Source organism: Scomber japonicus, chromosome 20 (assembly GCF_027409825.1).
Source record: "Scomber japonicus isolate fScoJap1 chromosome 20, fScoJap1.pri, whole genome shotgun sequence".
Classification (NCBI taxonomy): domain Eukaryota; kingdom Metazoa; phylum Chordata; class Actinopteri; order Scombriformes; family Scombridae; genus Scomber; species Scomber japonicus.
Window position 1 is genome coordinate 23,069,558 of NC_070597.1, and position 14,297 is coordinate 23,083,854.

Here is a 14,297-nt window from a genome sequence, read left to right on the forward strand (position 1 = left end):
TGCATACAGGAAAAGTATGTGGTCGGCCGTCTCTGATAGCTTATCTGGCAGAGATAAGGCTTTCACAGAACAGCTGCTGTCACTAAAAGTCAGATGTGGGCCATTAAAACATTAAAGAGGAAACATATTTACATGGTAACTTTGCATCCTGGGATGGCGTGAATTCAGAATAAAGACATCTACTATGTGTTGTATGAAAGGAAACTAGCATGCAAACACAAAATGCAAAAAAACCTCCTGTTTACATATATAGTAGTATTAGATAATACTGGAACAAAAGTAGTGTGTGTGTGTGTGTGTGTGTGTGTGTGTGTGTGTGTGTGTGTGTGTGTGTGTGTGTGTGCTTGCAAATGTGTTGTCTGAGGTCTTGCAGAGAAGAGTGATGCAAATGCTGTTCACCTGAGCAACTGAGGGTTGACGAAGGTGATGACATCCTGCAGGAGCTTGTAGGCCGATCCAATCAGGAAGTAGGGCCCGAAGGCTTTGATGAGGGCGCGTAAGAAGGACGGCTGGCGGGGCGCGGCTTTCTGATTGGACAGCAGCACCTCGACTTCCTCAGGGCTGGTTTCACCTCCTCCTCCGATGTGGTTGGCGGTGGACGGCGGCGCCTTGGAGTACACGGCCTGACTGGACAGAGTGGGTTCACTGGAGGAGGGAGGAAGAGAGAGAGAGGGAGGGAGAGAGAGAGAGACAGTTAGAAGATATCAGATTCATCCAGCATCCCATCATCATTCTCAGGAATCACCCTGATAGTGCTCCTTAGACCTGAGAGTCTATGGATTACTTTTAGGAGAAAGTATGATGTTGCTGCTTCCAGATTGATAATATGTATATGTGTTACAGTTCTCTTGATAGTTGTGATTTGAAGTATAGAAATATTCAAAATGCAGAAATCAGCACTTTTTTGTTGTGTTCCTGCTTGGTTGGATGAAAACCTGCAGCTACATTATGGCCCTTTATGGAATAGTTTGGACATGCCTGGTGTAAAGATACATAATACATAGCTTAAATGATGCTATATTAAAGACAATTACAAATAAGCCATGTGTATTAGGCTGTAAGTAAGCTGGGGAGCTACGTGCACGGATTATACATTAAATAACAAGATCACAATTTTCAAGTCTTAAACAGGTGCTTAAATGAACAGTGAAACAGGCCCCCGTCACTTACACTGAAAACTTTTAAAAAGGCAGTAAAACCTCTTTCAGTGTTCATGGGCACCTGTGTGTTGTTTTAAGACACACTTAAAAAACAGTGAACCTGTCCTTTAAATGTAAAGCTATCAGTCTATATTAGGACTGAATGCTATATGTATTGTCAGTATTGCACACTCAGCGATGACGATAATGATGATAAATAGGGACATGGAATTTATCTCTTCTGCTATAGTCGCCTTGCTATAAGAAATATTTAAAAAATGAATGAATGAATGAATGAATGATTAAATAGGCTAAATAAACCCATTACTTCTATACATGTCCTTGATGCTGAAATGATAGGGTAATTGATGTAGGGGCCCCAATGTCCATAGCAAAGCTGTTCCAGAGCTTTGGGGCCCATGCATGTGTTTTGTAGCCATCATGAATCCCTGCAGCAGCAACTAGTCCTGAGTTCATTTGCTCAGAATGATCTCAGACATAAAGCAAAGTAACGCTCTCTTAACATTTCAGTGAAAGGAATGTTGCACACTAAATAAAATCTACTCTAATACCGGCTTAAAAGCGCGGGAGTCGGATTCCAGCGGCGAACTAATTGGCGACTACGGTTCCGACTGGACAACTGCGATTGGAATTCAGCTTAACGCCAAACAGGTTTCCAAACCACAACTGAAAAAAAGGTCTAATGGAGCTTTTCCATATCGTTTTACAAGCTGCTCTCAATGAAACCGGCAGGACAAAAAAAAAACAAAAAAAAAACTGCGGTGTGATGGAGGTCGCAGTTCACCTGACTTGTTGAGAGCGTTTGTGTCAGAAATCCTCTTTTTTTCTCCGCCTGCTGTTGTGTCCGGTATGCAGCTACGAAAAAAACTAACAGGAATACTGTGTTGTGAGAGTTTTGGAAAAAGTGAGCTGTGTGGTTATTAATCTGCAGCACATCATACGGAGCAGTGGGAGGTGAATTTAATCCTTCTAGGCTCTGACATTCAAACAAAAAACACACACAATCCATCATGGCAGCAGCAGCATTGTTTAAACAAAGCTCCCACACTTCTTTAAAGTAAATACACTATGTGACAGCAGGGATATCAGTTTCATATACTTTATTATGTAGAGTTATTCTACTAGGGTATTAAAAACATCATGGTTTCTCTTGCACAACACTCACATACTGTATATACACACCCACACAGAGCCCAACCCTCTAAGATAACATCCTCTCCTTTCTCTGTTCTGATGAGGAAGTAAAAGGTGGGGCAGGGATTGTGACAGGATTTGGATTTTTTCTTATTAAAAAAGCAAAAAGAAGCGCACCCTGTAGATATCTGTGATGGAACATTTACATTTCTCTAATCTTACGTCTTCTTCAGTAGGTTTTCATTGACTTATGTAGCGTGGTTATTGGCAGCTTTCTGCACAGATCTGTTAAGTAAAGATGTTGAGAAACCAGTTTGGTGTTAAACACAGCTGCTGAGACAGCTGGTATTTTGCCAATCTACCAAAAAAAAAAAAAAATCATTAAAATCTGGTGATCTTCTATAGTTTACTTATTGTGTTAAACCAACATTGAATTCATTATCTTTGTATACAAACTCGGATATGTCTTTTATCTCCATTGTTGTCCAAAAAACTATTATGATCACATCAATGAGCCGCGTGGTTGCAGTGGGTGACGTGTTCTTTCAATGAAAATGGGTGCAGTTCATTTGGAGTCAGTCCCACATACACATTGCTGCTGCTGCTGCTGTGAATACTACAACCCCGAATCCACTGCTGAAAATACTCCCACAACAAATTTGAGTTTGCTAAAAAACTACACTTCCCAGCAATCATAGGAAAACACTGATCCTCTTACAAAATATACTACATAGACAAGCTACTGTTGCATTGTTAGTTTGTGGTCTTTTTATGTGTTTTTATGCTATTTTAGAGATGTGCTTTTATCATGACTGTGAGCATATAGGCCTGTCACAATAACATTAGTACCAACAGGCAGTTTTTGTGTGTGAAGTCATTTCACTTTCCAAAAGCTGTCAATCCAGGCACAGTTTTGGTGGGAAAACAGTCCCATACATGATCATAGGCCTGTCACAATAATTAGGTTATCCACTTATCGTACAATACTGTAATTATCTACATCATCATGTTATATATGGACTCATTGTATGATACATGGACATGATCATGGACACTTCACATTAGCAGCTAAGAGGCTATTCATGTCACAATGGCTAAACGAGTAGCGTCCTCCATTCCTCACTGTGTACATCCTGAGTGGAGACTATAGTAGGAAACAGTGTTCTCCCACTATAGAGTCTCTCACTGTGCCATCAGTCCAAACACTCAGACACAACACACAGGGCTCATATGTAATGTAATATACCTATGTTCAAAATATGGTAGAGGACAAATCTGATTACTGAGCTGCTGAATGTTTCACAGCACTTCTCCAGTTTCCTACTGTAACCTGATTTTCTCTCACTGTTTAAAAACAGTATGTAAACATAGTGACTGCTTCCTCTGTTTTTACTGCATACTTAATTTTTGTCTTCAATCATCCAAACACTTTCTTCTCTCTACCCGCCCGCCCTAGTTCTCATCCCCTCCTCCTTTCCCGAGCGTACCTCTTGTGTTTGGACTGCTCCTTCTCCCACTCTTTGAGGAGTTTGGGCACCATCATCTTGGAGCTGTCTCGCTGGTTCAGAGACCACAAGTCTTTGACCTCCAGAGGCATTTTGTAGCCTTTAATGGCCAGCCTGAAAGAGAGAAAGAGAGAGAGAGGGAGAGAGAGAGAGAGAGAGAGAGAGAGAGAGAGAGAGAGAGAGAGAGAGAGAGAGAGAGAGAGAGAGAGAGAGAGAGAGAGAGAGAGAGAGAGAGAGAGAGAGAGAGAGAGAGAGAGAGAGAATTCAATTCACTCTGTTACATTAAGCAAATTCAACCCTGACAAATGTAATTACTGACATGAGCTGCCAGCCCCTACCTGCATTTTGACTCCTTTCCACTACTTACATCCCCTGCTGTGTCTTTCATTAACTGGCAAATATGCATCTAAAGCTAAAATCGTCTCGGGAGTCAACTTAGCAAATATCGCTTTCCATAAAAGACACTTTAATTGAGTTTCCTGGATTTTTGCTAATCATCATTTATGTCCTCCAGGATCAGATTTCAACAGAAATTGGCTTGATGTATTTTACAGCACAAAGGGGGCAGATTGGTTTACAGGACAAAACAGAGGGAGACAGCTACATAAGGAAATGTCTCAAATATTGTCTAATTTGTCCGCTGTAATTACCACAGCAGGATTCTGGTTATATAGTCTTTTTTTAGTGCAGCAGTAAGCCTTTAAATTCTCAGGCCAGCTAGTTTCATTTATAGCAGGGAGAGAATGTTAAGAAATGGAATTATACAAGCAAAAGCAGATTAGAAAAGTACTTACCCTCTGAATTGACTTTGCATTAACAATATCATTTAAAAACAAATCCTCACGTATACGACAAAAGTGTGTACATGTGGGCACAGTGGTAGATGTGGATGTAGGACGGTGTGAGTTCACCCACCTCGTGAACCACCAAAAGGTAATGGTGGAGAGAAAACCCGCTGTGGTTTCCGGGCAGGGATTCTGGTCAGAAAATGTGCAAGAAAAATAGGCCAGAGAGGTTAAATAAGGACGACATACTTCTCTGAGCAGCCGGTTACAACTGTGCTCTGTGTGTGTGTATTTGTGTGTATGTGTGTGTGAATGAGTGTGTGACCTGCTTTAACCAAGCTTGAAGCCGGCACAAACTCGGCCACTCAGTTAAAAACACTGAATACACAATGTCAGCAGGGAAAAACAAGATGTGCACTCTCACGTGAAGCAAGCACACACACACACACACACACACACACACACACACACACACACACACACACACACACACACACACAGACAGATATAAACACTTGAGGGATTTTTGAGTGGAAGGCTGCGGTGGGACGTAGGACTCACAGGGTCTGTGACCACATTGGAGAAGAGGGGAGGTTTCTCATTGAAGCAGCAGAGGATCAGCTCACACACCACCAGGCTGAAGTAGAAGTAGAAGGTGGTGAAGCGCAGTTTGTCTGTCACTTCGCCCTGAAATGGAAAACAAGGACACAACAAGCAAATAATAGAGTTCAGTTCAGACGTGTGACTGTGAGCATCGCTTGTTAAGCAGTAGTAGTGAATTTACATGCAGTCAAATTTAAGCATGGATATCATCTATGGGACTTTGTTCCAGCCGAAACTGTGCATTGATTGACAGCTTTTGGAAAGTAGAGGGAAGATCATGACAAAAAAATATATATAATCAAATAAAATAAAACATTAAGAGTGACATTATTGTACCAACAAGCAGTTTTTGTATGAAGCCATTTCACTTTCCATAAGCTTTTTTTGGCGGGAAAAAAGTCCCATACATGATTAGGCCTGTCATAATAATTACGTTATCTACTTATCGTACAATAACATAATTATCAGCATCATCATGTCTATATATGGACTTATCATATGATACATAGACATGATCTTGATCTTTTTTGACCTTAATAATGCCACACTTCACATTAGCAGCTAAGAGGCTATTCATGACTGCAGACTGTATTTAACCAAAACATACTAAATGGACAGTGTGTATTATATGCACATTTGAAAACGCAAACCTTTAGTAAATCAGGCCCTAAGAGTGACATTGGTACACCAACAGGAAGTTTTAGTGTGAAAAGCTGTCAAATCAGGCACTGTTTTGACAGGAAACAAGTCCCATACTGTATATGATATCCATGCCTAATTTGAATGCATGTAAACTCACTACTAATGTGTACTAATGTGTTCTCAGGTTATTTCTGTACAGTTAAATCTCTTCTCTGTACTCTTTCTCGTCCACAAAACAGCAAAAAAACTGCATCACAGCCAACGAGCGAGCGCTAACGTTAACTTCAATCCAATCATTTGTAGTTCTCGGAAACAACAACACACTAACTTTAATTCCTCAGCCACACACACACACAAAAAAACATCAAAATCAGCTGAACATGATTATGAACAGAGGACTTCACCATCAACGGCGCAAAAAAAAAAAAAAAAAAATCACTTTCCTTTTTCCCAAATCATATTTGCGTGGACTCATTTTGTCTGGATCAACGTGATTATGGCAGCACAGGTCTGCAGTAGCCTGATCTGACCCCAGCACATGGCTGCGTCTGTCTCACTGTCCATCTGGGCTGATTCTTACTTTTATCACCAAAACATCCATTAAAGTCATCTATAAGACTTTTAACGATGATAACAGTAGAACACATCTTATACACTCTGACATACAGCAGGCATTCAACTATTAAACAGCTGTAGTTGTAGCTTTACTACATGGTGCCAACATGATGACCTGCATTTCTCCAACATCTGTCTGGTCTACTGCACCTTCATTTATACATACTACTATATTAAAGCCACCATAAAAAACAACAACAGTTATGTCCCATGTTAGTAATGATGACAAGAAACACCTCTGTATACATTACTCAGGTTATTCTAACATTCAGCATGGAAACATAAAATCTGGTTATTGACCACAATCCAAGCATGTCCAACTCCAAACTATTCTATAAAGGGCTGTGTGCCTGCAGGTTTACGTTCCAACCAATCAAGAGCACACGATTCGACCAATCAACTGTGTGAAGACTGAGATCAGTTGTTTAAATGAGTCAAGTGTGGTTGGAATGAAAACCTGCAGCTATATTATGTCTCTTTATGGAATAGTTTGGACATCCCTGCCATTATCACATCATTATGTGCGTGTAAGCGACACATTTTCACCATAAAGATGAGAAAGTTTGGCAGTCAGAGCAGTGATTGAGCAAAATGTCTGGCAGTGATACAATACATCATAATGCCAAAACATCAATTTGCATTCATTGATTTTTATAACAAGCTGTAAACACAACATTTACATTTTATAATAGTAATAACTTTAGTTGTATAGCACTTTTCAATACAAGTAAGTGGTGCACAGCATATAATAAGATGAACTATACTGATCCCTCTAGGGGGAAATTCAAACTTGACACAATGGTATGGTGAAAGTGACAAATATGAAAATAAAAAACTATGTACGATTAATAATCTCTGTAATTATATAAATCTACAATATTCATAAATTCCTATATACACTATATAAAACTGATGGACTGGGAGTTACTGGGATCTGTGGTGTTGTTCAGTCAATAAAAACAATCAATAGACAAGTACATTTAAAATGAAGAATTAAAAACCACATCGTAAAAGCTTTCCTATCAACATGTGTCTTGAGAAGTGACACAAAATTTGGAAGTGACTCTGCAAATGGGATCTCTACAGAGTGGCTGGTAATTATCTGCATCTTTCCTCTTTAACATTTAATCTATTGTTGACATGAAACTATTGATTATAGCAGCTTTAGACGGTTATAATAAATGCTATAATTAACTGAAATCTTGTGCTTGCTTTTATGCCAAGGGACACAAATCCTATCACATCAAGCATGAGTGAATTTATTTTTGTAATCATGATAATCATGATTTCATAATCATTTTGGGGGGGAAACAATGTATTTGAAATCAATGGCAGTATAACCAGACTCAGGATCAAGATCTAAGAGTCACTGTCTATAGTTTCTTTAAAAAGAAATGCTGGAAATTCTTGCTTGAGAACAACACTTTTCAGCCTCTGTAGTAGAAATGTTTTTAGGTCACTACTCACCTTCCTCCCCCCAAAAGAAAAATAGACTTATTATGTAGGAGTCTTGTAATTTCCACAGATTAGAGCTGTACAGGTCTGTAAGCCAGAAATCTCAACGCCAAGCGAAGTAATCATCCAGGTCAGTGGTATTAATCAATAACCCTGTAAATCCCAATGAACACATCATGGCCAATTGTTGTTGCTATGGAGCTTCTGATATGCCTATTCCACTTTTTTTCAGTGTTGTCCCCTTTATATTTTTGTGTGTGTGTGACGTGCCTCGTCTGCTTACCTGCGAGTGTTCGTTTGCTCGCACGTGAGCTGTGCACGACTAGAGGTGAAACAACAGAGCTACTATTCCCTCTCTGCTCTCTGCTTAGTGCTGCCCTGGACTGACCCTTCAAAAATATCTACTCACTGTAAGCTCCTGACCGACGACTGAGTCAACAAGAAGAAGGGGGGAGGAGGAGAGAGGGAGGGGGCAGAGTTGACTTGATCAAGCTTAAGAGCTCTTAAAAGTGAAGGAAACTGAGGATGATGAGGGACAGAGGAGCGACGAGGGGAATGAACCACACGAGGTACGAGAAGGTGAGGAGATGAGAATCCAGGTGAAGTAGTGTGGGGGGTGTGGGGGGGGCGTCATCATACATGTGAGAGACGTTTGAAGGCTTGGGCTCGCTCTTACCTGGCTGGAGGCCTGTAGGATCTTGGAGCGGAAAGGCACAATGGCGCACAGCACGGACAGGAACCAGAAGATGAAGAGCACCCCTGAGGACTGGACCCCGCGTAACCTCTCAAACTGGATCAGAAACGTGGCCAACAGCTGAGAGAAGGATGGAGGGAGCGAGAGCAGGAGAGAAAGAGAGAGAGAGGGGTGGGAGGCCAGAGGGAGAGACTGAGTTAGATTAGCCGAGACAGAATGACTGAGGGCATGTAAGGTAAACCGCAGCCTGACTGGGTCAGGCTTTCATGCTGACTGTTTTGCCTTCACACGACCTCAGCTGGGTTGAACTCGATGCTCCAGGAGTTTTCTGGCTACTCCGTCACCTGACATGGCCTTTAGAGGAGTGACGGACAAGCTCTAATCAAGTAAACTGCCTTTCAGCCTGTTATATACATACTGTATGTATGATGTCGATTCAAACTGTAGAGTCTGCTATAGAGTCTATAGTGTTCACAATGGAAAAGGTATAAAATGAAGGATTCTCATACTGATTTTTCTGACTTTGCTGTTAATGGATGCTATTCTCCCACAATGCAATGCAAAAAATAAACGTGGGTTTTGCAGTGACAATCCATAGTGGCAGTTTGATTAACGTCCAGCATTGCATGTATTGTATTGTTTCTTGTGGGTAAACAATAGTTTAGTAGTTTTACTTGCTGCATTGACAATTAGTACGTAGCACATGCTAACATGCTCACAGTGACTGGAGATGTTTATCTTGGTTTAGCACGTTAGCATGTTAACATTTGACTCAGTCAGGGCAGATGGCCGTCCACTTAGAGCCTGGTTCTGCCTGAGGTTTCTTCCTGTTAAAAAGGGAGTTTTTCCTTTCCGCTGTTGACAAGTGCTGCTCATGTGGGAATGCTGGATCTCTTTGAATTAATCAACGGGTACAATCTAGACCTGCTCTATGTGTAAAGTGCCTTGAGATGACTTTTGTTGTGATTTGGCGCTATATAAATGAAGGCTGATTGATGGATTGGTTTGCTAATAAGCACAAAACACAAAATAAAGCTGATGATGATGGGAATGTCATTAGTTTAGCAGGTATTTAAACATAAACCACAGAACTGAACACATTGAAATTTTGACCGTAAATGGTAGAAATGATGGAAAGTCGGGAGATTACAGAGTCATTGCAGTTCATCCTCTGGGGAACATGAATGTCTGTTCCTGAATTTCATTGTAATCCATCCAACAAAAAGCCAAATATGTCACTCTGCTAGTAGAGTTAGATGAGAGGTCAGGGGAGTTTATAAAATCCTTATACAGTATATTCTCCAATTACTTAATAATGTCAATCCAACCTGAAACTGATTGTATTTCTAACAATTCCTGTGTGTTACAGTCTACTCTGTTTAAATACAGTAATTCCTCCTGTGTATGAATTATTTCTCTTTTAGACAATACAGATATATATTATATGTGTAGGAATGTGAGTTATTTTAATTACAATTTCATATGTATGTAAGTCCCATACTCTATGAAGTGACTACATTAGATATTCTATGAAAATGTGCAGGTGTGAGTGCACATGTGCCCTGTGTTGTATTAATATAACATACTGTTGTATCAAGAACATGATGACATATCAGTGCAGATTTAGCTTTTTTAAATGTTATTTTCTTACTAAAAAGCCACTGATGATTATGTTATGACATGCAAACATGAATTGTCTTCTACTGTGAGTGCAGGCTGTGTTCTGCCTACGTATGAATCAGTGCGCTTTGACTGGAACTGATCACAGACATAGCAATCAGCTGATCTTGGTTTGGAAAAATCAGAGTTTGATTGAAGTGTTTGATTTGGACTTAACAGCAGGCATGAACCAAACAGTTTGTCCAGACAGCAATTATACGCCAAGAACATCAACAACAAGACTGGTAAAAGATTCCTTTGCTGAAAAGAAGGGAGAGAAGAAATGTTACTTTCCTGTTTAAGAGGAACATGCCAGAATATCTGTGTTTACACAGCCTCTGGTTAAGCCTGAGGGCTAAAGCAAACTAATTTGAACACATGGATGCCTTTGACTGAGCTTCTTACAAGCTAAATGATGTGTACCTACGAGCAATTTCTCCTCTCCCCCTAAGATGTTTTGTCTTCATTTTAATAATAATAAAAAACAATTATTAATACATTTAAAAAACACATTATAATGTACTGAGAAAAAAAATAACTAAATGTGATTCTGGACTTAAATCTAATTTCTGTGCACTTGTGTTTCAGCAGAAAGACGTCTTTGTTTTAAATCTGGGCAATTTTTAACTGAATAGTTTTTTATTAATTTGGTCTATCTATTTTATTTGAACCACAAAATCAGATTGCAGCATTTTCGGTTAAAATAAATCTGAATACATTTAAAGTAATTAATGCATTTGTATGGCGCCTGCTGGTTAAACACATGCCGCATGACCACAAGATCGGTGGTTTGATCCCCTCAGTAGACCTTTGTTGCAGGTTGTTCCCCATCTCTCTCTCTCTCTCTCTCTCTCTCTCTCTCTCTCTCTCTCTCTCTCTCTGTGTCTCTCTCTCAATGTGAAACACTGAGATTTTAAACAGAATAACAACTAATCATGTGTCCTAGATGGTCAAAATGTCTCAGCACAGACATATAAAATATCTGCTACTACTCATGACTGCATTGTGATTTTCTATGTTTTACTGAAAACTGAATATCTTAATGTTCGTTTTGGACTGTTAGTCGAACAAAACCAGATATTAAAGATGTAACCTTTGACGTTTTATAGCTAAATCAAATTCTGCATCCAAAGCCTAACATATCTTATTCCTCTGTGGTGTAGACCTCACTTGTTGTCCAAAAGCCATTAAAAACATGTCAGTGAGCCACACCGTTTCTCCTGAGACTGACAATGTTATTACTGTTATTAGACCTGCTCAAAACTGACTGTGAACACGCTGATACCAAACAAGGTTATTGAGCAATCTTGTACAATCATTTTTAACAGAAGGCAGTAAGGCCAAACACACATCCCCTTTTCAGGACTATGTGAGCTATATCCTCACCATGGTCATGCCGAGCACTAGCGGGGTGATAAAGTAGATGGGTGGCTGGCTGAGTCCCTGCCGCAGCTCGTGGAATGTGTAGAAGAGATCTGTCCAACACACAATCCACAAGAACAAGCCAAATACCTGAGAGGGGACAGAGAGAGAACCAAAGGAGAAATAAAGTGAGATAAACAAATGAGTACTATTATAAACAGAGGATAGTAAAATAGATGATTAACTGTCTGATAGCCCATCTGAACATTAGAAGGCAGAGGAGTGGATTTTTGGACACACCTGTACTCATTTTACAGTTTAGCAAATGTGCATTTAAAGTCAACCTGAAAGTTAATTCATGTATGCTAGCAAATTGCTAAATGTTGTATATCCTTAGTGTTTGTTCTGACTTGTGTACTTATTTGGTCGAAATTGTAATAACCGAAGAAGAAGAAATTTAATTGTTTTGGTTCCTATTGGCAATTTCATTACTGGTAATTCGATTGCTTCTAAAAATGGTTCATTATATCATATCAATTCCAACAGCAGCTAACAAGCTGGGAGGCTAATGTTGTTAGCTATTTTTAGTCCCCTCCGTCATTGGAGTACTCCTTTTATTACTCTGACTCTGTACATTAATGACTCTGTGTCTTGACTTAAATAACTAGCTAATTAACAGTACCAGAGTGTTGGTACTTAGCTAACGCTACATCTGGAATCACGAGAGAAAGCCAGCTAATGCTAACTGGTCCTTTGTTTAATATGGTACAAATACAGACTGTGCAGCAACTGCCAATGACTGAAATAACATGAACTAACAGTAACAGCTAAGGATAATTAGTGCTAACATTAGCAAGCACACTTTCTCATTCAAGTGAATATGAAGGAGTTTCCAAACTTTTGACTTGTGCTGACAGTTAGCCTAGCCTCTCTGCTATCCCTTTCTAAGTGAAATATAAACTGAACAGAATGATTGCCTCTCCTAAATGCTAAATGTTATAAAAGGGATGGATTGTTTTAAATTACTAACAGTATATACAGTAACCAATTTGTTTTGGAGGTTGCTTGATTGGTCAATGACAGTGAACAGAATAAAATGACAAAAACAAATGTGTCCATAACACATAGTCAGCCTGATGTATGAGCCTTGCCTCACTTTGAAGTACACTGTAATAAAACAAACATATAAAATAAAGTCCCCCTTCTCACCGTTTTGAATCTGTTCATAATGGACATCATTATATAGCCTTTGTTGTTCTTCTTGAGATAGAAGAGGTAGATGGGGCTGACGGCCCATAGGTAGATGCATGGCAGCCATGACAGGAGAGAGAGCTGAAAGCACTTTGGGAGATCGGGCCGATCTGTGTGGAGCGTCTGATTGGCTTCCTATAGAGAAAGACAAAATGGGTAAGGAGCATGTTAGCTTACAGACCTGCATATCTTATCAAACAAACCATCTATACAGACTGGAGAGCGCAAATCAGCACATACTGCACACATGCATCCACCCACCACCTCCATCACCAGCAGGCCAGATGTTTACCCATCTGTAAACACTGTAACGGCTGTAGCTAAAGATTTGACAATCCTTGCAGTGAGGAGGCGGACAGCGTGATGTAAAATCTCCCTCTTTGCCTTTTAGAACCTTGGCAGAAACCTTCAGTGTAACGTGATAACCTTAAATTCCAACACCGGCGGCTTTACTGGCAACCACTAAGCTAAAGTTCAGCGTTGCAACGGCTCGACCACATTCTTTCAACGGTACAATATTTACTCAAGAGGAACGAAAGGGTGTTTGACTTCAATCTGCGTCTGCATCAGTAATTCTTTGGATGAAATACCATACATGCACACATACAGTATGAGTAAATTCCATTTCACTTTTTTAGCACAGCAATGAGTAAATGTGAAACAGTGACACACATACAGTGCTTTACAGTTATGAAACTGTGTTCTTTCTAAATTAGTGGGAGACAAACTTGGTGGTTTGGTGGGTTAGGGTTAGGGTTGGTACTTTTACATACCATGACCCTTCAAACAAGTTAAGTATGAATTGTTCTCTACAAACATGAGGTCAGACAGGGTCCACCATCAGGTAAGTGTGTGTGTAAACACCACTCCACCCCATATTCTTCCATTAGTTTGTGTTTAATCATATTATCACACGGCAAATCTGGGGCCCTGTATTATTCCAGATTAAGAATACAGTATACAATGGACAGAGAGCTGGATTAGTGGTGGTTAATGGGCCCCAACAGCTCATTTTTGCCCCCGGGGGGAACCCAGACAGGTTAATCCGGCCATGGCTAAATAAGACTAGAGGTAAAAAGAGGAAAATATGTTTTAGTGTAATTCGTGTGAACTGAAGCTTTCAGACTAACACTGATAATAATAACTGATGATGAAACTGGTGTTTGCTGCCCATGAGAGGACCCGCTTTGTGCTTGTCAGGCTTCTACAATCTGAGAACTAAAGCGAGGTGACAAAGAGCAGACCCGAATCAATACTAGTTTGACCTTTAATCCAATTTAGGCCACTAATGTTGTTTCCACACTCTCAAAAGAAGAAAAAAAAAGAAAAGCACAGTTATAGAAACTTCTGGAAGACCATGTGTATTAATGTTCTGCATGGTGTGAAATCATTTTTCAGTGTGAATCATTCATTTTATGGGTGAAATAAATAA

The 14,297-nt window shown here is 39.9% G+C and overlaps 1 protein-coding gene across 1 annotated transcript in view; it reads right to left on the reverse strand.

Moving 5' to 3' along the window:
- The window catches only part of abcc3 (ATP-binding cassette, sub-family C (CFTR/MRP), member 3), a 55,430-nt gene that overhangs the window by 27,441 nt on the left and 13,692 nt on the right, over positions 1-14,297 (reverse strand). The window contains exons 2-8 of the mRNA XM_053340862.1: positions 12,824-13,000; positions 11,639-11,764; positions 8,576-8,713; positions 5,146-5,271; positions 4,715-4,776; positions 3,782-3,913; positions 400-645 (exon numbers count right to left, since the gene is read on the reverse strand). Of these exons, the coding sequence (XP_053196837.1) occupies positions 400-645; positions 3,782-3,913; positions 4,715-4,776; positions 5,146-5,271; positions 8,576-8,713; positions 11,639-11,764; positions 12,824-13,000 (1,007 nt within the window). The remainder of the gene's footprint in view (positions 1-399; positions 646-3,781; positions 3,914-4,714; positions 4,777-5,145; positions 5,272-8,575; positions 8,714-11,638; positions 11,765-12,823; positions 13,001-14,297) is intronic.